General features: G+C 49.8%; 1 protein-coding gene across 2 annotated transcripts in view; it reads left to right on the top strand.

Annotated features, from left to right (window-relative positions):
- The first annotated feature begins 5,457 nt into the window (after window positions 1-5,457).
- The window catches only part of LOC144170581 (neuroplastin-like), a 36,630-nt gene continuing 18,274 nt past the window's right edge, over window positions 5,458-23,813 (top strand). The window contains exons 1-4 of one of the 2 annotated variants that reach the window (XM_077700467.1): window positions 5,621-5,825; window positions 8,513-8,827; window positions 10,505-10,807; window positions 12,561-12,860. In XM_077700467.1, coding sequence (XP_077556593.1) covers window positions 5,762-5,825; window positions 8,513-8,827; window positions 10,505-10,807; window positions 12,561-12,860 — 982 coding nt within the window. In that variant the 5' untranslated portion in view covers window positions 5,621-5,761. Of the gene's footprint in view, window positions 5,826-8,512; window positions 8,828-10,504; window positions 10,808-12,560; window positions 12,861-23,813 lie in introns of both variants that reach the window. The other variant, XM_077700468.1, reaches the window with a different exon arrangement.

The raw sequence follows: 23,813 nt of genomic DNA, 5'->3' as shown, positions 1-23,813 counted from the left end.
CAAGTTATAGTGAATGATTGTAGTGTTTAACGCGCTGACGCAACGCAGGCGATGAGGCGCGCCGTAGTGGAGGGCTCCGGATTAATTTCGACCACCTGAGGATCTTTAACGTGCGCCGTAATCTCGTACACACGGTCGTTTCTGCTTTTCGCCTCCATCAGAAAAGCGGCCGCCGCGGCCGGGAATCGAACCCGCGACCTCGTGCTCAGCAGCGCAACGCCTTTTTTATTTATTCGTACTGCAGGACAAGATGCTGGCCCATGCAGGGAGGACAATACAAAGCAAGAATTCATACAACGCATGAACAGGATGTCATGTCACAAAAACTTACAAATACTTGACTTAGCACAACCGCGACATAAGAACAACACAATAAATCGCAGTGGGGCAAAACGCCTTGCCCCAAAAACACAGCACTAATATAACAAAACAGCAGGTAAACTTTCTGGTAACTTACAAGTGGTCACAAGCCCAGGTTTAGATTATTCTAATTCATGAGGCAAGTAGTTTTCCAGTTCTTGTAAGAAGTTTCTTGATTATTCTAATTCATGAGGCAAGTAGTTTTCCAGTTCTTGTAAGAAGTTTCTTGATTGTAAAACCTCAAAGGGGAGGGAATTCCATTCGTTAATGGTACGCACAAAAAAACTATTCATGTGAGAATTTGTATTAGAAAATATTGGCGTACTAGAGATGTTATGTCTGTATCTTGTTCTTCGGGCTTGAAGAAAAGTTACGTAACGAGGTAGTTTAAGTCCGATTTTCCCACTTATGATGCTATGCAAAACTTTGCGCCTGCGTTCTAGCGAACTAATTTTATTTCTAAGCATTAGTAAGGTTGGGGAATCCTGTCTTTTATATTTTCCAAAGATGAATCTAACAGCCTTTCTTTGTACACGTTGCAAATTCATAGTGTCCTTTTTAGTATGACGGTCTTAGCCAATGAGCCACCGCGGCGGGTGGTTATAGTGGATGAAAATGTTTGTAAGCTTGCAGACTGGCACGATAAGAGATTGAAAATACATTTTCCAAATTAGTATCCTTAGTAATAACAGCAAAGAAAAATCCGCTTATTGACATACAGTGTGTTGCGACGATAACTGGAACACTTTAAAAAATTTTCCTGAGCGATCGGCCGCTCTATTCGCGCTCAAACTTCACACAAAGGTCGCATTTTGTGGTCTATTTTGTTTGACACCGGGAACAACAACGGTAGTTACCTGTTTATTCTGAAAATAAATAAAAACGATTTTCGCCTATGGGAAAATGGCGGCGATTTGGACGTGCGAGCCCGAAAACCGGGTTTTCTGATCGTCTGTTAGCTCATTTCTAGGTGCATTTTCTGATCGTCTGCTGCCCCATTTGGCTCCGTACGTGAATCCCAAACATGCGTTTCACTCTGCAGGTGGTTCCGTCGTTCCAACATCAACTTGCGCTGGCTCGCACGTCCAAACCAGCGGCCATTTTCCCATAGGCGAAAATCGTTTTTATTTATTTTCAGAATAAACAGGTAAGTACCGTTGTTGTTCCCGGTGTCAAACAAAATAGACCACAAAATGCGACCTTTGTGTGAAGTTTGAGCGCGAACAGAGCGGCGGATCGCTCAGGAAAAGTTTTTAAAGTGTTCCAGTTATCGCCGCAACACCCTGTATAGGTTGTCAGAGACCAGGCTCTGGAAGTTGTGGCGTCTGTTAAATATTTTGGGCAAGTAGTTACTAATAACATACAGTCGAATTCACACATTAATAACATATGCAAGAAAAACTCTTCAAAAGCTATTTTTTCTGAAAGAAAACTAAAAGGGTCTCCTATAGATACCAACATCAAATTTGAAGCCCATCGCGCCGTCATTCGCCCAGTCCTGGAATAGGCCTATACCAAGAGCGCTGCTAATGTTCAGCGAGCCCAGCGCCTTGGTGCTCGATACATCAGTGTCTGACTACCCATCAGTAACAAACATGATAAAGCAGCTCAGCGTGGCTCTGCTTCCCCTTCGTCGGCAGACTTCACCCGCAACAAAATATTCCAGAAGTCTGTCTTTCCGATCACTATCAAAGAGTGCAGTTGTTTGCCCGCCTCTATTACGGAATGTGCCAGCTTGAGTGTTGGTGCTTTGTGAAGTGCTTTGTCGAGTCACCTTTTGTAGCCCTCTCCTTCCTCAGCAGCGATGCTGCTCAGGGTATAAATAAATAAATAAATAAATAAATAAATAAATAAATAAATAAATAAATAAATAAATAAATAAATAAATAGTATCTTCGCTATAAATATACGAAAAAGCACACACAGGTGCTCATACGCGCATGCCCGTACACTACACCCACGCCGGAGTTCGACCAAGAGTGCACAGAATGGTACACGCTATGCTTCCCGTTTCATGCACTCGGTAGCTTCCTCGGCAAAAGGTCGACTGGCGTTTTTGCGGCGTTTGGCGAGGCGTTGCAACACACCGTGGTGGTTTGCCCTGATGAAGCGACGTTTTCTCAACACCCCGTCCAAAGTTGTGACAGGCACTCCGAACGGAATGCTGCCGTTGTCTTTTAAGAGCATTTCAAGAATGTCGTCAGCGACTGGTATCTTTCACACTAGGTGGCTGTAGAGAAAGACTGCCTCGGGTTGTATGACCTGCGCTCTCGTTCCATTTCCCCGCGGTGGTAACTGGTCACTGTACGTGCAGACCTGGTAAACTAAAAACCCCCGAACTATATGTAGTAGTTCTTCTGAATTATCTGTTTGTTTGCTCCCTCCCTCCCTCCCTCCCTCCCTCCCTCCCTCTCTCTCTCTCTCTCTCTCTCTCTCTCTCTCTCTCTCTCTCTCTCTCTCTCTCTCTCTCTCTCTCTCTCTCTCTCTCTCTCTCTCTCTCTCTCTCTCTCTCTCTCTCTCTCTCTCTCTCTCTCTCTCTCTCTCTCTCTCTCTCTTTCATTCCCACGTGTTTTGTGCATGCATGCCGACATCGCGCAAAATGTCTGTGCAACCGTTCCAGTCTGCATATGCGGCGGGCAGGCGAAGTAACCATGTGTGTAGAGGGTTCGGGCTATTCAAGGTTCCTCGTGATGGCCATCGCTGAAGTTATGCGCGAAAATTACGAAGGGCAGCAGCAAGACAAGGACGTCGCCATTAAGAGGGTTCTTTCTACTCCCCATAGAAATAACGGTCGGAGAGGGGGTACTCTGAAGAAAGGAAGTCATATTCCTGAACCGTCAGTACACTTATTTTTATTTTTTCTACGTCTTTCTCGTGTGTCTCTGTCTCTACTAACCTTATTTTTTCGCGCTCTGTGTGAGTTTTTATCTTTCCAGACTATATATATATACATAATAGGAAATGAGGGATTCGTTGAAATAAGACAGAAATAAGAGTTGGCAGTCAAGAAAACCTCGGAAAGCAAAGGGGAGGATGTGGTACGTCATTGAAACAGATAAAGAATTTGGAAAGAAAGAAAGTGGAGAAAAAATGCCCGCCACGTGGGATCCGAACCCACGACCTCCAGAATACCGGTCTGGTGCGATGGCCACTACGCTATCGGCGGGGCGTTTTTTCCCTCCAATTTCTGCGGTATTTATGTTGAGGTATTTTTCTTTCCTGTGCTTGGGGGTGGTAGCCAGCGCCACTCGGACTACTCGGGGTGAAGGGGACCTTCTTTTTAACCCCCGGGCCGTGGCTCGAGTGTCTACGACATGTCAAGAGTGGTCGACCAGCGTTGAACCCTCTTGGCACCAAGACTGCCAGAACAGAGGCCCTCGCTATGCATGTAGCGAATCAGAATGGGAAATGAGGGGCTCGTTGAAATAAGACAGAAATAAGAGTTGGCAGTCAAGATAACCTCGGAAAGCAAAGGGGAGGATGTGGTAGGTCATTGAAACAGATAAAGAATTGTTGGAAGAAAGAAAGTGGAGAAAAAATGCCCGCCGGGTGGGATCTGAACCTACGACCTCCAGAATACGCGTCTGAATTATTTCTATATTATTTCAACGAGCCCCTCATTAGCCATTCTGATAATATATATATATATAGGCATGTATTGATTGAATAAAACATTTTTGTTTCCAAAAGGAACTAGTTGGAAGTAAGCGCTGTCTTCGTTGCGCTCTGTCGTCCTTGCTTATGGAGGGAGTTTGCCCCGAAGCTCCACTAAATGTCATCTTATTTCAGAAAACTAACAAGCAGGGTAATAACTACAAGCACAACGCGTGCGTACGAAGTCGATGAAGTCCGGCAAGGTAAGATGTCCACGGGAAGTAAGAACAGGTATACAGCGGTCGAGAAAAATCACGTGCTTCTTAGCAGTCCGCTGCTCAAGAGGAACAACTGCATGCCGTTCTAATCTTTGCTGTCCCTCACGGAGAGCGGTACCTGACCAGGACCGGGAACCATCCCCCTGTTACTGAGGGCATCATAGTGGCAATGGTGGGGTGCGGGCACTTACGTGGGTACGGATGTTTTTTTTTTTTTTTCTTAGAGACCACAATGCACCATATTCAGAAATAAAATCCTCCACCTCAGGGACGTGCGTACTGGTGTATAAAGCAGATTTGTGGGGAACCTGTGCATCAGTGTAACTCATCAATTAGTCTTCAAAGCTGGACGGCTTAGCCGTTATGCGCTTTATCCACAAAGTACATCGATCGGCATACACATGCGTCGGGGGACTTCGCATACTATGGAACTGGGAAGCATCGAGCGTCCTTGCCCACCAGTGACGGGTCTCCCCGACGGACTCAAACTGCAATTGTGTGCACCTAAGCTCGAGAATATTTCAATTTTGGAGGTTTAAAGACGAAATTCCACGGAATAACTGATCGCATCGTCCGTATTCGAAAGGCAGGCAGTGATAAAAGCCAGTCCAACGCGCTGCTGTTGACAGATAAATCGTAAATATTTCTTAATACATAGTGCAAAGGTGCAAATACGTGAGACATCGAGGGAGTCATGTTGATAACGAGAGGAGAAACGGTTCATTGACGATTTGTTGCAAATCCATCATAGATGCGTAGCATGGATATTCCTCTCCAGACCACGGCCTCCGCGATCAGCGTCGTCGCCCCGCCATTGCTGATCGCGGAGGCCGTGCGCGTGCACACAGAACACCTGCGCGCAGATCCACGAACGCAGATCCACGGCGCTCGCCTCACCGAGGCTTCGCACACGGGTTACGGGGATTTTTCCGATTTGAGCCTCCCATGCTTGAACACAAAAAAAAAGAGGGAAAAGGGGGGGGGGGGGGGGCGCTTTACAGCGAATGCTGTTGGCAATTGGCTGGTGGTAGTGCCGTTCTCTTTTATTAAGTGATTCTTCCCCTTTTGGGAGTCTACCTGTCTTTTTATTATTTAATTACAAAGTTATGTGTCCAGTATCATCTTGTCGTCATCCTCTGCTTGATCCTCGTTTAGTAGTCGTTCTTTTTTCCTTCCTCGACGTCATCCTTTACGAAGGCGAGTCCCCTGGCGATTGCAGACCGTCGGCATTGCACAGTTCGCGCCGAGCGGCATGCAGCGCCGGTGGTATTTTCTCGTCCTCTAAATATAGCCCCTCGGCCACGGGCTCCGTTCGCTCTTCTTGCGCGAGGCCCGACTCCAGGGCGCAGCAGGAAGCGAGCGCGGCCCTCGGCGCGGAGGGACACCGGCGGCCGTGACGCACATCGGAACGTGCGTGGACCCACAACGCCGACACGTAGAGTTTCGGGATCACGGACATTGCGGGTGTACCGCTGCTTTTGTGAGAGAATTGTGATCCGAAGGATACAGTTTCGGATAAGACAGCGGCCATGGACGGGGAAAGATTCTGGGAAGGACTGTTGCTCCTCCACCTGCTCGTCGCCAGTGCCGGCGGTAAGTTGCAATGGCTGGTCACCTCTAGCCCCCTGTAGTAAACGGAGAGTTAGCCGTAACGAAAAGCAAGTAAATGGAGGCGCAGTATCAAAGGTGTACCCGCTTTAAGATGGTGGCTTAGAACTCCCAAAAACGCAGAGCCGCCCTACTGTCCCTTCTTATGAAGATGCGTTACTTTTCTTTTCTTTTTTTCTAAGAGGTTGCAAACTCCTGTGCACGTGGTGAAGAAGCTCTGATGAAGTAGCTTTCAGTTGGTGTGCGCGAATTCGCTTAATGTCTCAAGAATTACCTGCTGCCTCCGTTGATTTTCGCATTCCGCCTAGATGCTTTCACGCCTTTCCGCCGTTACTTCGACTTTCTCTTTCCGAGTTCAAGCTTTCCTCCTCTGCAATCTTGCTTCAATGTGTGATCCCGCTGCTTACCCCTAAGCATGGAGATATAAAGTAAATAGAATAACCGGAAACGGGGCACAATTACCTTGCGCCAAAATTACGCAGGAAGGTTCTCCCAATACGTCCATGCTCTGCAACTGCCCCGAACCGCTGTTCAGCGTTGTTTTGTAGGTCACGCACGCAGATTACGTCTTATTAGGTATTCCTGGCTCTGCTCAAAAGTTATTATTTGCCATGTTGTTGGTTTTTTTAGCGAACCGCGTCGTAAAGTTGACTATGCTGGAAAGCGTTTTTCATGCGCCTCAAACAAACGTTCTTAATTTTTTCGGCCATTGTCCGTCATGCGGCGCCGGTGAGTGTTTCCGCTCACGCGTTAACACGGGTTCCGTTTAGTTCCTTGGCCAATCCTTCGCGCCAAAGACAGCGACGATGACGGCAGTGGGGCTAGTACCTTTTCTACGCCGCTTATTTTGTTTTCTGGAAACACAAACCAGGGTTACGAAATAAAGGAGATTTGTTATTTTATTCAAACTTATCTTACTGCAACAGGGCTCTTGGATTGCAAGGGAAGCCGTCATAATTGGGTAGCTCGTAATTTCATCACACTGCACTTTAGTTCATTACACGCCCCCTACTTCCTTCCCTGGCAGATATATTAAACTAAACCTATAAGCTCCAACCGGGGCCCAGTCAACGCTCCAGCCCTGGTCAATTCTCGTTTGTGGGTACTTGTCAAAGACACCGAGGACGTCTTCTTCTCTTCTTCTTCTTCTTCTTCTTCTTCTTAAATACTTGTAGGTTAAACCAGCTTTTGCTGTTTAGCAAAAGTTCACCCGGAGGTAAGTAATAGTGAATATACTAACATTTTTATGTACTTTCTACATTTCTTTTCCTTTCAATGTCTTTACATATGTCAATCGACATTGAGAGAAAAGCTGAGCATGGATTGTTTATGCAATTCGTGAAAATGCGTATGGAAACTGGACTTCGCGACGAACTACGCAATATTTAAAAGCGGCTGAAAATTGCTTTCACACTGAGCAGAACGTGTGTACACAAAATGCGGGAATCCCACTTTGATTATATCCTTGCTAGCTGTGTATTAGTGGGTCAACGCTTAATTATACGTCGATTAATCTGGGCATGAGATTCCAGTGAACACAAACGAGCTAAGCGTCATAAATACTTCTTAACACTGCATTGTGTTCCCTTACATAATGTTTGTGTGGGCATCGAGGAGGAAGGAACGTTTATCTTGGGCAAAGCGGGAAATGGTGGAGCCGTTCACTCGCGCGGGAGACGTTCTCCGTCCAGGGCGTCATGACACGTGCAGAGCCCGAAAGATCAGCTGAAGCTGATCCTCTAGGTGGGAGCTGCCTAGCTGGTCCTCCAACTGCTCTTGGGAAGTGGTTAGTAGAGGAGGCAAATTTGGGATGTGAGAGCACTCCAATACCATATGGTACAGGGTGAAGAAAGGTGGGCAGAATGCGCATGTGGGGAGAACAGGCACTGGACAAATCGCACGAAGTCGGCTGCAGGGGCGAAAGGCGTTGGTGTGGATTTATCGAAGCACTGTTTCCTTATTCTTGTCCTGAGGGCAAAAACAATTTGGTGTGCAAATCAACATTATGCGGCTGTTTCGCCAGATAGGCACATTGACCACTGTATGTCCAATACCGGCATATTAAATTTCACGTAAAGCGCATGTCGTGATTAGAACTCGTGGCCCATCCGTTTCTCTGCTCTGTCGTCGCTACCATCTCCGTAAACTTCAAATACTCCTCCAAAAAGAATATTTCACTCTATCATTTCCTCACTCTTTCACCTTCCTTCGGTTCTAACACGTGCTTTCTTCTCAGAAAACGCTCTTCTACGTCTCCATCTTTTTTTATTCTCTGGTCATGAGCAGCGTGACCCTCTGTCGCATGAACCGGGTACTCTGGGGGTGATCCGCAGACGGCCATGGGGCGAAGTATAAACTGCGCACATTTGGCTTCTACTGCGCGAACTGCCAAGACGGAGGTCTTGTTTTTGGGTCGTATGGCCATCAGGTGTGGAAAACAAGCATGCTAGATTTCCCTCCAGTCTCGCTTTGCTTCCCAGTCGAAATTTTTGTGGTGGGCGGAAACACGGAATTTCCTGAGGAGAGGCGCCGTACAGGCTTATCTGTATCCTGCACATAGGGCACATTTTCTTGGGTGTCTGTGCCCCGTTGCGCCGTCGGCCGGCTCCTCCGTAAACAAGGGGTGACGGGCATCGGCGGCGTCTGACCGGCCTGGTTGGGGCCGAACCCAGCGGCGACGCAGGAAGAGGAGGAGGAGGTGGTGGAGTACCGGGGCCCGAGCATGGTGTCCGAGGGCGACGAGCTGCGCGTCGAGTGCCTGCTGCCGTCGCATCGGTTCGCCAGCTGGCGCAGGGAGCGCGCCGGTGCCGCGCCGCTGGTGCCGGACCCGTGGAACCGTTTTCGCGTCGACCACGGGCCGCGGGACCCGCGCTCGGGGCGCGTCAGCTCCACGCTGTCCGTGCTCGGGGCGCAGTTCAACCACACGGACGACTACTACTGCACCGGCTTCAGCACTCGGCACCACAGCCTCATGGTCCTGCCACGAGGCACGCACGCCTTTCCTCCCCTCGATCCTGGCGAATGCTGTGCAGTATCCTCCTGCAGGGCTCTGCTGCGAGCTATGCGCAGGGTGGGGCAGCTGTTGCGGTTGGTGTCGGATGTCGGAGTTGATGTCCACGGGAGCGCTTTCTCCCACTTTTCTAGTCTCCTGGCCCTACGACCCCTGAGCTCGCTGGTTTATTAGGCCCCATCATGTCAGTCCAAGTGGCTTCTGGCTTGACTGCAGCGCTAATCACCAACCGCAGTGACTCATAAGCCATGCTCATTCTGCTGCGAAGCCTGTGGTTATGCGTTATCCCGGCACCGATTATGGCCCCTAGAGACTATGTTCCCAAAACGTTAATTGAATGGAAGACGACCGAGGTTAAGGAAAAGGAAGAGAATGAGCGAGGGGTGGCGGCCCTTCTATTCCAGATTACCAACGGTTTCCGCCGTGGGTCTTGGCTAGGTTGATCAGACGTGCCTTCAAGCCGATAGCTCTGTAGCAAGCGCTTATCTTTATGGGGAGGGGGGGAGGTCGCAGAAGTTGGGGCGTAGCTATGCGAGGTGGGTGGGGGTGCTGGGTGTGTCATGCAGGGAGGACAGAAGAGGGGATAATGTGTTGTGCGAAAGATGTTGGGATAAGTTTGGAATCTTCACCACATTCGGGCTTATGAGGTGTTGAGGGACAAAGGGGAGGGGGGCTTGACGGGAAGATCTGTGGTGGTGGAGGATGTCAGTGTAGATTGTGGATAGAAGAAGTAGCTGGCTGGGAGATGCCAATGGATCGTCAGGACATTCCGCTGGGAAGGCCCGGCCCATTCCCAGAGAGACATGTGTGGGCTGGGCTCCCAAAGATGCAGGTGGTAGGGAGATAGGCTCGTTTAACTTGTGACAGCAAGGGCAAGGCGTTACATATTTCCGGAGTAATGGTGACGGCGCTGCAGGCCGATTGTGAGCCCTTGATGACAATGATTTAGGGGGCTGGTGCGTGAATGATGACCACTGCGACGGCGGCTTTATAGGCCAGCATAGTTGGCGTAGTGCGTTCGGTGGATGTGGTGACAGTTTACCAGATAGAGTCGATTGTCACTACGGCATGGGATGCATGGCTTCGATACGTGGCTCCATTGGTGTAGTACGACCAGACCACCATACCGGGCTTCTCCGCCGGCAACACAGAACCGACCCCGCCACTATGATGTAAAAAAACAAGACTGGTCCCAAGAACCACTCTTATGACATTCAAGCTTCTCTTCCGCAGGATATTGAGCTGACCTACGATTTCTCTTCCATTTCATCATGTTTGTCACGTTCATTTCATGCGTACCCGCGCCTCCAGCTTCCAGCTCCCAGCACAACATTGGCATCTCACTGTCACTATAGTATCACCCATTCGCTCCCTGTATCCTCGCTTCATAATCGCCCATGTCTCGTTCAGCTCGAATGGTCCTGTCTCCCCGAAAGGTGCCGAAAAAGCCAAAAAATAAGCCAGGATCGTTCGAATGGATATTGTATTAATGCATGTATGCGTGCATGACTGTAAGAGCCGACGAACCAGGAAGTCCACTTAATCAGTGTCGGGGCTTAAATGCTGAGCAGGCTGAATAACTTTAAACTTTTGTGAGAGTACTGACCTCTTCCGCATGCTCGTTCACGGTGGGGCGACTTGCTGCTCGCTGCAGGCTACAGACAGGAGGCGAGTGCGGGCGGCCGCCTGAGCGCGGGCAGCTGCTACCGGCTGGTAGAAGGGCAGCGGCTGGTGCTGGACTGCGACGGCCTGTCCAAGCGCTCGGACCGCTTCCCGTTCGCGTGGATGAAGAACAACCGGCGCTTCCTGCCCTCCAGCGCGGGAGACGTGCGCCTCGAGCAGACGCGCCTCATCATCGAGAAGGGGCGCCGCGAGGACGCCGGCGTCTACATGTGCTCCGACATGATGTCCACCGGCTACGGACAGTCCACCACGGGCAGGGTGCTCCACGTGGCCAGTGAGTATACATCAGCGCTGTCCTGCTCTCTGTCTATCTATCTGCTTACACATGCACACATATATACATACATCCATGCATGCATACTTATATAAATACGAACGCACACACATACATTAAAGATTGTTCTCCCTTTCTCACATACAAAACGTCACACATGTGCATGCATTCATACACATTCATACATACATGCATGCATGCACGCGTACATGCGTATTACGTACGTACATATATACATGCATGCATACATACGTACAGGCACACATACAGACATACACGTGCACGCATACAGGCAAGCGCACATACATACAAAAATACATGCTAACATGCATGCATACATACACATACATACAATTACATGCACATATGCATGCATGCATACATACATGCATACATACACATACAAGAACGCTGCATACATGCGCACATACATGCCTGCCTGTACACGTACGTAAATGCATACATACGCACACGCATGCATACGTACATACGCACACGCATACACAAATACATGATCATACATACATACATACATACATACATACATACATACATACATACATACATACATACATACATACATACATGATCATACATACATACATGCATACATACATACATACATACATACATACATACATACATACATACATACATACATACATACATACATACATACATACATACATACATACATACATACACACACACATCGTTGTAACTATCAAACGGGTAAGCAATAATGTGACGACAAGATAAACGACACCAGGCTTCGTGTCAGAGAACTATAATTGGCCATTTCTTTGTTGATTGATTGATTGTGGGGTTTAACTCGCCTACACCACACAGGCGATGAGGCGGGCCGTAGTGGAGGGCTCCGGATTAATTTTGACCACCTGGGGATCTATAACGTGCGCCGAAATCTTGAGCACACGGACGTTTTCTTTTTCGCCGCCATCAGCAAAGCGGCCTCCGCGGCCGGGAATCGAACCCGCATCCTTGGGCTCAGCAGGCCATTTCTTTATTAGGTACTTTAGACCAGCAACCGTGCGTGTAGAAAGTATTTCTTCGTGGCCTCGACGTGTCCAGTGCACGTTACACACAACTTTTGGAATGCATGTTCAGTCTTCTCAGTATAAGCGAATTCTGAAGGACGATTTCTGGTGGCTACAATGTCATCTAGCCTTCAAGCTTCATTTTTAAGGAAAGTAAAAGGCCTCTTATAATGCAAAAACACCCCTACGGAAACTGTTCTCGATACATTTTTACATATTATTGTCCCGTGATTAGCCGATTTTCATGCCCGCTAAACCTGTTTTTTTTTTGTCTTACATACTTTGCCTGAAGCGCAAGCAAATCTCATTCCTTATTGTTCAGGACACAGCTTCTCACAAAGCTTTCGTATCTCCCGTATGCAACGGCCTATAGTCCACATGGTTGAAAACCCTCACCAAGGTGTACTTCGTGCAGTGCCGTTCATGCAATTTTTCCTGAGTGCGGCCCACTAGGTGGACTTTTGTATAGATATACCTGCGGCGTCTGTCCACAGCATGCAGCCTACTCTCCCCCCCCCCCCCTCCTTCCCCTCCACCGAAATGGTTCCGGAGGGGGGTACGACTTCCTCCTAACACCCTTGGTTTGGTGCCTCTCATAGCGGCTTGCTCTCCCGCCTCAGGTGTGCGGAGAAGTTGAGGAAGAAGCCCTCTGTGCGATGGTGGAATCCTGCTCCACAGCGCGTTTCTTTTTCGCGCAGCGCCCATCGACCTGGTGCCGCTGAGCCCGCGGCTGGTGGTGCGCGAGGGAAGCACGATGCGACTCCGCTGCAACGCGTCGGCCGTTCCTCGGCCCGAGGTGACCTGGTGGAAGGACGACGAGCCGCTGCTGGGCGGGGGCCGCGTGCGCCTCATGCACGGACCCCCGCCGGAGAGCCTGCCCTTCGCCCAGCTCGAGCTCAGCGACATGGGCACCGAGGACGAGGCCGTGTACGCCTGCAGGGCGTCGCACCCGGCCTGCGACATGCACGTCAACACTTCCACCAGGGTGTTCGTCAGGAGTACGTGAGTCGCCAAGGGCGCACTTCGGCTGGCCTATGTGTAGTGTGCTTGTCTGCTGCGCACACACGACCGCCAAGACGGCGGCTCGATGGCGAGTGACGTCATCAAGAATGAGGAAAAACACGGACAGCCGAACAGGTCGGCAAGCCGCTCATTGCTCAAGACTAGCCGGTGGCGAGCGCTGTTGCCGCAGTTGTTAGCACTCCCCAGCGTGAAACGATCCACTCTGTGGCATGCCTGCCAGCACGATTTCACTAGTTCTCAAAAAATCAATCCCTTATCTTGCTTGCTTTAACGGGTCTAGCACAACACAGCATTGCTAAAGCCGATCTGGCTGCGTCACAACTCAACTTCGGCAAGCCTTGAAACACATGGGAATTTTCCGGTGTCCGTATGCGGCTGCAAGCGCGACTTTGCTCGGGAGTGCCAACAGCTGGGCGCACAGCGCTGCCCTCGACATCCGCGAGGGCCAAACCACGCTGGCGCACATCCAGGCTCGGGGTACGCTCTGCGATCACCCGGCGATCGCGTGCCTGCCGACCGACGGCAACTGAGTATAGTGCTTGTTGCAGGACGTCTTTTGCTGAGTTTCCAGAAAACACTTTCCCACTAATAATGCCGCCCCTCTCTGCCTACATTTATCTCAACTTGCCGCTGGATTTGTTTGAGACGTATGGCATAGAAGTTATCATCATACATCACGGAAACTATGAAAACCCCTCCATCGGCAAACCCGTCTATAGTTCGTGGAAACTGTAAATGGGAAAGAAAAATCAAAGAGCTCTTAACTTTCTCTCTCATCTACACACGCCCTAACACTGACCTGTATGTGCCCAGGATCTCGACAACTGGCCACGCAAAACATGTGGCGGACGCATATGTAGACGTATTAAGTGAAAATGTTTCGGCGCCCGTTTCTATGGCTTTCTAAACAAAGCGCAGCAAACTTCATTATTATTTTTAAACTTCAGCCGATCCTCCCCTGCAGCACGGATTCTCGATAGCACAACTGCCGCTCCCTGCAGCTCTACATGCCCATGTCTCCAGGGCCTTAGCATGAGCGTTGTCATGCGCGCAATATATAACTCAGCGATCGTCTATCTTTTCCCAGAACGAAAGATGTTTCACACGGAAGATTCGAATGGATATTTTGAAACGGATCTTTTGAATGTGGCTTTACCGAATAACCACGAAATCCCTATCATGACATGGGACGCAGCCATCCGGCCGATATGACGAAGATTAGAGCTTCACTCCTAAATGTTGCAAGAAAGATAATATCTTTCAAAGCCTCACCGCTAACCATATCTCGCCACTCAGCCCAGTTCCGACGGCCCCTCCAAGAATCAATTCAACCAAAATGCCTCCTATAGTGCCTCGTTTTCTTCCTTACGAATGTCGACCACTGTGCCTGCACTGCGTTTACGTCCATTCTTTTCCCGTCTCTGTCTCACTCCGGCTGAAGGATGGTTGATATCACAAAATGTACATAAAGAACTTTTCGTCATAACCGAAGGTACAAAGCATCTACGGGTAGACGTTGATCGACCCAAGCCTTGGATCTTTTTATCCAAAGCTGTTCGGCAGAGCCGATGGTTTGTAGCACCTGAAAAGACAAGAATCCGACCCCGAGACATCGGGGTTCCACATTTTCGATGGTTACAGACGCACCACCTATCATAGTGACCGCATGTCGATCGCCTATAGGTGTGACTGGCTACATTTCGAAATGTGTTTGCGAACTAGAGCGGTACTTCCCCGTCAGTCTGGCACGTTCAAAAAACCCTCCCGCAAGAGAGAAAGAAACATCAAAATGAACCTAAAGCGATAAACAGCAGAAACACCCAGGCGTATAAAGCAACGTGCAGGAGTGGACCCTTGGGGCAAGGCGCAACAAACCGCCTAGGGGTTCGGCCGCCAAGGGCCTGAGATGAGCATTGGTCGTCAACTTGCACCAGCTGTCCTTTGACCAGACAGATCAAGGACACGCAGCAAACCAGCTCCCGCCGTTTTCATAGACACAGCCCCCGCTGTGTCTATGAAAACGGCGGGGCAGCCTGGGAGCAAGAGAGGCGCAGAAAGGAAGCGCGCGAAAGGGAACCCACTTCTCTATTTCCCTTCCTTGAGCGGGACGGCGTTGTCCAAGCGAATCTAGATGGCTGCTCCGAGGACGGCTGTGACACTACGATTTCTCGGCCTCGACGAGAATGAAGTAAGAGAAACAAACGACAGGCAAGAAAAATTGCAGCTGGTGTACGGATGCATAGCCGGGCTCGTCAATCTAAAATATGTTTTCGTGAAACTTTTCAGGCACTGAGCGACACCACTAAATTGCCGAAGCATTCTTTATTAGGAAGGTACAGGTGCAGCTGTCGTGAACCTTCGGTAAAACTTCACGATGAGGGCGAATGCCAGCTTTGTGAAGTGTGATAGAATGTGTGGGTCGGCCATGCGTAACTGGTAGTGCGGCAAAACAAAAAATCCCGGGCCATCTCCACTACCGTGAAACCTGGAGAGATGCGAAGCATGCAATGTATAAGTGCATTGTTGGCGCCTTGGCGTTTTTGTCAACGGAGATGAAACCGTTGGCGGGGGGCAGGGGGGGCAGCGGTATACAGCTTCGCTGTAAAAGTCTCGTGTCTTCGAAAGAGAGTCCGGAACTCGCGACCTTTGTCAATGCAGCCCAGTACGAGCGCTCCGACTGCTTCGCAGTGGCGTCGGTCGACCATAGTGGCAAACTCCTATGTTCTTCCTCAGTTAGAAAGGTATCGGAAATGGTTTATGAGCAAATCGCCATTGCTATAGCAGACCTATCGCCTTCAAAATATTTGCACAGAGTCTCGGTCCCCAGCTAAGGATTTCACCTCGGGCTCGATCTCGCGAAAGGCAGCGGCCATCCTCGGCAGCGAGGGCACTGTCGGATTTCACACCATAAAATGGTTCCCGGCCCACATGGGGGCCAACGTACATCCCGATGTTCCCAACGCTAATGAGTTAGCCTGTGACTGTGCTCGAGGTTTCACTCACTGCGGCGGTCCCGGCGAATTCGCAGGCAGGGTCGCCGGGACGTACAGGACTCGCTCCTCACCTTCCACGAGGTCACGACTCATTATCAACTTTCTCGGAGGGCTTTTCCGCTTTCTCACCCTTACCTCACTCGACCGTAGTCGTCGGCATTCAGGATGCTCCAAAAGGGATCTTTCCCTTCCAGGTGCAGGTTTAGTCACTTCTCGCTTAACATAGAACCGCATTGTCCGGACTGCGGAGAAGCGCACTGCTCACTAGCTCATATGCTCTGGCAATGTCCTGCGTTACGCAACTCAGAGTTCACCAACGAAGAGGACTCGGAGGAAGCCCTTAAGAGCGGAGACCTTTCGGTTCAGCTTCGTGCTGTCCAGAGGGCCTGCGAGAGGGATGAGGGCCACGGCCTCTTGGTCCCTGCGTGAGAGCGGCCCGCGACTGCCACGGACTCCCGTTGAAAGGGGTGGTTCAACGCAGTTCCTCAGGACCTGAATAAAGTTCTTTGACTGTCTGTCTGTTCGAAGCACGAAGTGTTCTAGCGCGAGGCGTTGCAAAACGAGTGTCCCAGTGTGTTCTATTAGAACGCGTTACGTTCTAGCGCGAGGCGTAAACGAGTGTCCCCGTGTTTTAGCACCGTGACTCCATCGACGACGACATGAGACGCCAACAGCCCAAGTCCCCAATATGGGAGAGTCGGCGCCCTTCCTTAGGGATCGCAGAGCTAATTAAAATTGGGTCAGATTAAATCCGGAGAACTCACCCTGGGCGTGAGGGGCACCCCACAAGGGGCTGTTATCTCTCCTCTCGTGTTTAATGTCGCCATGAAGGACCTCTTGGAGCGGCTCGCCACCGTGCGCAGCACCAACCATGCGCTATATACGCGGACGACATTACCGTGTGGTGTTTGGGCGGGTCTGACGCCGGGGGGGGGGAGCAGGCGCTCCAGAGCGCCTTGGACATCACAGAAGCGAAGCGAACATGTACATAAACAATTTCAAACTTAATTGTACAAATGCGTGGTGATGTGTCCTTCAGTGCTCACGTAGAAAGAAATCCCGCACCTTCGCTACGGTTAGAGCCTTGCGCGACTTAGTGCAGGCTTCGCACTTGAGCCGTGGAAGTCTACAATGCTGAGGAGGACTTTGCATCCACCGCTCGTCGCGACGAAGACGACGATCCCTTCGATGCATATGACGACGAGTACTAGCTCCGCAACTCTGCTAATAAACAATGATACTGAAACTTAGCTATGTGTCCGGCAATGCTCACCTACAGCAGCGCAAATCTTGCGTGTGAGTGCAAGCTTCCCTGAATTTCTTTTTTCTCCGGCGACGTAAACTCAGCTGCCGGCGTCTCGCCGTCGGCAGCTGATCGCGGAGGTCACGGTTCAAAGTTTAAAAGTAACAAAGGATTCCAGTAGATGGCGCGAGCAATAAAACGCGGCAAAAATCGAAGTGACTTGGGCAGCCCTCCACGGTGTTTATCTATCACGGGAAGTGCGGAACGAGAGGAGAAGAGGGTAAGATCGAGGTTGGAGGAAAAGAGAAGCGAGGCCTCTGGAAAACCTTCGGCTGGAGCGAACGAAAACGAAGGGCGGTCGAGAGAAGCACGCACACAATGCCGATCACCAAACATACAGTAGCAGGACATAAATGAAGAAGGGGAGTTGACGAGCCCACCCAACTAGAAAAAAACTGTAGTGTTAGTAATAGTTATCGAGTGACCATGAACCAACTCGCCCAATCCCAAGCAATACTAAAGAAGAGAGGCATTTACGTGGCAGGGGTGGCAGAAGACTATTGTCTTTCGACGGCATTTCCAGCGAAATGAGCAAATACGCGGCCATTATATTTTTTCTCCCGTTGTGCCGTGCACACTCCACACGCATGTGGCGTCCTCGGTGCAACAACGCGCCGCAGCTGGCTGCTACAGCGGCTGACATGTGACACCCAACCTCACTTCACTGCTGCACAATTTGTTTTCCTATGCGAATAAAATTCCGAAGCAGTGATCCAACGAAGCCTCCAGTACCCGCAGCAGCTGTGAAGGAAGGGTGCGGTAAGATAAACAATACGCCGAGCTATGTGTGGGCTAGGGGATATATATACCGCCACTGTGGACCACTAACCGTTTATGTAAGACTTTTTCGGGCCGCGGCACGAAGCCACCCAGAAAGCCGACAAGTCGAGATGGGATTTGTTGATTTCGAAAGCGAAAGAGGAGACTTATACAGCGTTACTGCGAAAGTGGCAGCAATCGTTGAGATGAAGGTACAAGTCGATAGGGGCGCAATAGCATGCACTAAATTCTTCGACAATGACCTCGATAGCACCATCGATGCTACCGTTAATAGAGCCCCTAGAGAGTTATAGCAGAGCAGAGAAACGGTCCCGCCCTACTGAAACGTTCCGTATATACGGAAATATGGGAATATGGAGTTGATACGGAATATGCCGCTACCAAGCTCACGGAAAGTTGACGTTAGTATAAAAAACAGGGGAATCACATTAGTTCACGCAATAAAAACATTTGGCACAGGTTTCGTGTTTTTATCTTCAATAATAGGCAAAATGACGCCCCGTATGTTTTCCGTATACTCCGTATGTACGGAATTCATACGGACAATGATTTCGCGATTCTAGGAAACTTACAGACATAAAATTGGTGTCAAATTTTTGGATAAGTACGCACTATTTCGTTCACGTATCTTTCTCAAAAATATTCCGTGTTTTGTGATGGCTTTGTGTTATTCTAGGAAAATACTCCGTATTCCCATATTTCCGTATATACGGAACCTTTCAGGAGGGCGGTACGGTACCCGAAACGCATGCGCATCACCAGTTTTTTCACCTCGGTGCACGCGCAGTGGCACCGGTCGCCAACCGGGTTGGGGGGAGGCTGGGGTGTGCGTATAAATCCCTGGGCAGGGTGCTGGTGGTCGTGGAACTTTTTTTTTTTTGGATTGGGGGGGGGGGTCGAAATCTCTGTGTGTGTGGGGGGGGGGTGTTAAAAAATTATTGATCGCGCTATCGGTATTATAAGATCATTATAAAGTACCCATGCAACATCGCGTGTTCTCCGCCATGTGAAGATACACGTTCCAGACAGAAAGATCAGGCAGAAGGGCAAGGAAGTTGACCTGCCTGCGTTCCTCCACCATAACCCTGCCGAATAAAGCCATATGATTTTTATATGGGTCCCATAAAATTCATATGGGTCCGTAAGAATTCATATAGGGACCTGTATGAATTCTTCTGAGCCTATATGATACGGACCCATAAGAAGTCTAACCACATAAGAATTCTTATGGGCACATATTAGATTCCCATATGGCATCTCACGGGCACATATGATACGGACCTCTAAAGCGCTAACCACATAGAGCGATTTTTCCAGCGACGCGACTAGGATCCGCAGTCGCCGAACCGAAGTCGCTCGCCGAAGCAACCACATGACAGCGACGGCTCGAGCGACTGAGGATGGGCGATTTCAATGTTGCCGCACTGCGCATAGTAACGCGCTTGGCACGCTGGTTGTTCGCAGACACTTTTTTTGTTCATTTGTCATAAAAAGCATGACTAAAAAGTATTAAGTCCTTCTACCTTGCTTTTTGCACTTCATTGCATCTCTAAAACTGGTTTGGGTTAGCGATAGCGCGCGCTTTTCCTTCTGCGCCTCGTCTCTCGGCTCCAACATGAACGCCGTGAAGAATTCGCTTCCTTGACGTCGTTTTTGCCACACGGGTCTCACCCAGTGTGTGCGGGAGCCTTCTTGCTTCTGCTTCAGCATGTAATCAAGCTTTGCCATGCAAACCTTTGAAGGTGCTACTTAAGTATCGTGATACATAAGTAACACGTTTAACTGTGCAGCATTTGCGGAAAAAGCCGTTAGAGGTGTGTATAACTGCGGTGAAGCACATTTTTAGCGGATTTTGCGATTCTAAAATCATGTTTGAACCGCTAAATTTGTTGTTGGTGGTGGGGGGGGGGGGGAGAGCTCTTTTGCGGTGGGGGTGACCGCCGTAGCTCCGTGTGCACAGGAATTGAACGGGGTCCGGTAAATGCTTTTTCTTCCTCCATGGGCGCAGCATGCCCAGCGGTAGGGCGAGGAGACACATTCAGGCACCCTACCCAGCGGCAATATGGTCAATGGCGTCGCTGCGGCAGCGTTGAGGCTTTGGGAAGACGTTCCCAAAAGACCACGGACGACCGTGGGACGTCCAAAAAACAGCCGTACATCCAATGCCAAGTTTGGACGGCCCTGTACGTCCATGTTTAGATATACATTTTCGGACGTATAGTGGACATCCAGCAACGGATGTACAAAGGATATACATTTCAGTATTTCCGAAGGACATCCACGCGCAAAGTTACCACAAGGCAACAAATAATGGTATAAATTGAAAATAAAAGCAAAAACAGAACAGTTTTTCTGCTTTTAAATTAAAAATATTTTGTACATCAACACCCTGACTCTTCATTTGCATATTACTCAAATTAAGCATAATATTTTTACTGTCTTGAAGTACTTCATCGACTCCAATGATGATCTCTGGGGAAGGGTAAGAATTGATACCCGCCGAAGAAACATGCGAAGCAAGTATACCATGTTCATGTATGCATTAACGTCTATAAGTTCTCCTTACCCCCCCCCTCCCCCCGTCAGGAGTGGGCCCAGTTGGTTCATTCTGAACATACAAAACAGCGCAAGAACACGATGACGAATAGTTGAGGAAGCACAGACAAGCGCTATCTGTGCTTCCTCGTGTTTTTGCGCTGTTTGTATGTTCACGTATGCTTGTCTGTCCGGCGCGGTCTAGTATTGTTGTAGGAACATAAGCCTCTCGTTAATAAGGAGTTACTGAACCCAATTTCGGTCGTTCGAATAGACGTACGGAAGTGTTATATCCGGACGTCGGACGGACGCGCATGATCCATCCATCGGCGCTGAAACGGACGTCCTGCGTACGTCCTCTACAGTCGGAATGGACATACGTTGGACGGCCGACGGACGTCATGTGGTAGCTTTGGTTTCTGTCCGCCGCCGGGCAGGTGGATCTGCCTCTGTAAGCCGCCTAGCTTCGGCCCTGCTGCACCCACTTGGTGAAAGGAACTACAGGATGTTTTTATCTTTCATCTGCCCCTCCTCCCCCCCCCCCTCCCTTCCGCGTCCTTTCCCCTCAAAAATACGTACCTCGTTCTAGACTTTTGGGTACCCTGGATAATAAAAACACATTGAGTAAATAAAAAAAAACGGCAGCATCTCCACTCCATGGATGATGGCGAGAGTGCGAAGTACGGGCACTCGAAATGACATCCAAGTTGCGCCCCAAAGGGACATCCGATTTGCGCCCCGACCGTCATTCGATTTGAGCCGTGAGTTGTACCTTTATTATTCCCCAAATGAAACTGCAACTCACGGCTCAAATCGAATTTCGCTTGATTTTCGTTTGATGGTGGTGTGCGCGCGGATGGACATTGGGAGGTCCTAAGGTACTCCGCACCGTTACAGGCGAGGGAGTAAGTTTGACTCTCGGGTAAGACGACTGACACTATACTCTGTCTGGTCTACCACACACAGGCTCGAATCCTGCCGGTGCCTGTCTGATTTTTTTGCGATTGTAAATGCTATGCGCACGGACGCGGACGGACATTGTGGTCCTAAGGTACTCCGCACCTAAAACAGGGCGAATAAATTTGTTGCGTTAGTAATAGAAGGGTCGGCAAAAAGTGGTCGCCGTCGTTGTACAAACACAGGGGGTGCGAATCGCGAGGGAGATTAGGAGAGGAGGGAAGTGGAGAGCGATTGATGCAGAACTGAGCGGTATAGTGCGCCGACAGTCAATCAGCCACGCGCGGAGATGGAGACATCAAGCCGAGGCGACGGCGACGGCGAAAATTGAGTGTGAGGCCAGTGCAGGGCCAAGCAGACAGCAAAAGAGAGTGGAATAGGAACAACGGCGGCGGAATGCTGAGGCTGCTGAAAAACGAAAGGAGCACAAGCGGCCAGGGGCCCGCTGAAGGAGCACGATAGCAAAGTATACACTTAGCACGAGAATCGACCAGTTGCGCGCTTCGCAGTCGATAAACGGCGACCTTGTAGAGCCGATTTTTAAACATGCGGGGGAGAGGGATACGATTATTACACATTCCTATATGGTTCACCAATAAATCCCTCCATAAATATTGTTATCCCAATTTGTAGCCGGGCAATTCCAAATCTCTAGTTCTTCCTTTTTTGAGCTCCAATGAAAAGGAAATTAGAATGCCGTCGCCGCAAGTGCCAAAGAGTTTTTACAAGCTTTTTTTCATGAGCTTTAAAACACCTATGCCGTTAGCGTAGCCTTTTCTGCCGAGAGATAATGATCTTGAATGAAGTCTGACGATGTTCGTCGGGCTAAATTGCCTAACTTGCTACGCCAGTTGATGACGTGGTGAAAATCTGATGGCGATGATGTTGAAGAACTTGATGCGCACAGATACGTTGAGTTATTTACAGCCATGGAGGAAAGAAGAGCTTTCTTTCCTCCATGTTTACAGCGATCGTCTCGCATGTACGTCAGGAGCTTGACCTAGGGAAAAGGGGGTCCGGGAAAGTGTAACCGCTCTTCTGTGCCGCTCTCGATCATACGGCACATTCGCTACAAACCGGCATGTTGGCCGCGTTGTAGTCATATATCAACTATCCTTATTTAGGGTCGCTATATTTCGTCTCCAACGAGGGTCATTTAGTACAGTGCACTGTACTTTGATAGTTCAGTCTTTTTTTTTTACCTACTTGCACTTTTTAACAGCCTGAATTCCCGCAACAGACGAAGCTTGCGCAGGGCGAAGTTGTCTCTTTTACCTGTCATTTACTGCTCAGGACCATTCCAGAACAGCTGCGCGAAAGCAATTTCGGACTGTCCACGACCTGCTTAAAAGTGTTCTGGAGAGTCAAATAAAGAAGCCGTGCGTTCCGCAGTGTGTATTTGTTGGAATAGTGCATACATGTTGCATTGCATCGGGGCGGAACGTCCGTCTGCATGCAGAAAGCGCTGTCCGCAATAGAGGAGAGGGTGTATATTTTTGCGTCCGCTGCAGAGCTCATTTGCACGCGTGCCAGTTGTCGTGACTCAGGGACAAACCGCAGCCGTAAGCGGCGCGCTTTCTCCGCAGCTGGCTTCGGGCCAAGGCGCGCCTCCCGGCGCCCGGGCTGAAGGACCACGACCCCGCCAATGCAATGGCCGAAGGCCGAAGTCGTTACGGCGACTGCAACGCCACCCTACCCACTTACGTTCGCTACCGGCGCGATATTCCGCTCAGTGCGTATCGAAATCCACCGCTTTTTATTTACAGCTTCGTTAGCTTGGTTATGGTGACCATAGCTTGATCAAAGCGCTGTTTTCTCGCTGACGTCATTTTTGGAGTTCACTCAGTTCACTTTGGCTCCTTGTTGCTGCTCTTTACCAAACTCGCTCAAGTGAGGCACTAGCCTGGCAGAAGTAACTACGTGTTTCTTTGTCTTGTTTTTTATAGCTGTTATCGGGGACAAACAACGAAGCATTTCCCACTGTTTGTCGTTCTCGCCACGCGGCGCTACGGTAGCCGGAAAACGTCACAGCTGTACGTGATATGCGACGCGCTGCGGCTGTTGCGGCAACGAGTCACCGAGCGGCAGAGCAGTGATCGGACGGACGCTGCTAGAGCGTGGTGTTTGTGGTTCGCTTCGCGATTGACTCGAGTACCAGCCGTGTGGGACTGGTTCGGCGGTCGTTGTGACGCCATCGGTACTTGCAAGCGCCCGCCGCCAGCCATCAGGCTCGTCCATCGGAGCCAACATGGGACCCCACACCGTAGTGGTCGCTCGCGCCCTTTTCGTGGCCCGCACAGGTACGACCGCTGGTTTCTGCAACCCTATCGCCATTTAATGGGCGATTTACTCGGCAGCTA

The sequence above is a fragment of the Haemaphysalis longicornis genome, unplaced genomic scaffold (genome assembly GCF_048455015.1).
Source record: "Haemaphysalis longicornis isolate Haplotype H1 unplaced genomic scaffold, Haemaphysalis longicornis Haplotype H1 scaffold_2, whole genome shotgun sequence".
Classification (NCBI taxonomy): Eukaryota; Metazoa; Arthropoda; class Arachnida; order Ixodida; family Ixodidae; genus Haemaphysalis; species Haemaphysalis longicornis.
This window is presented reverse-complemented; position numbering and strand designations above follow the sequence as displayed.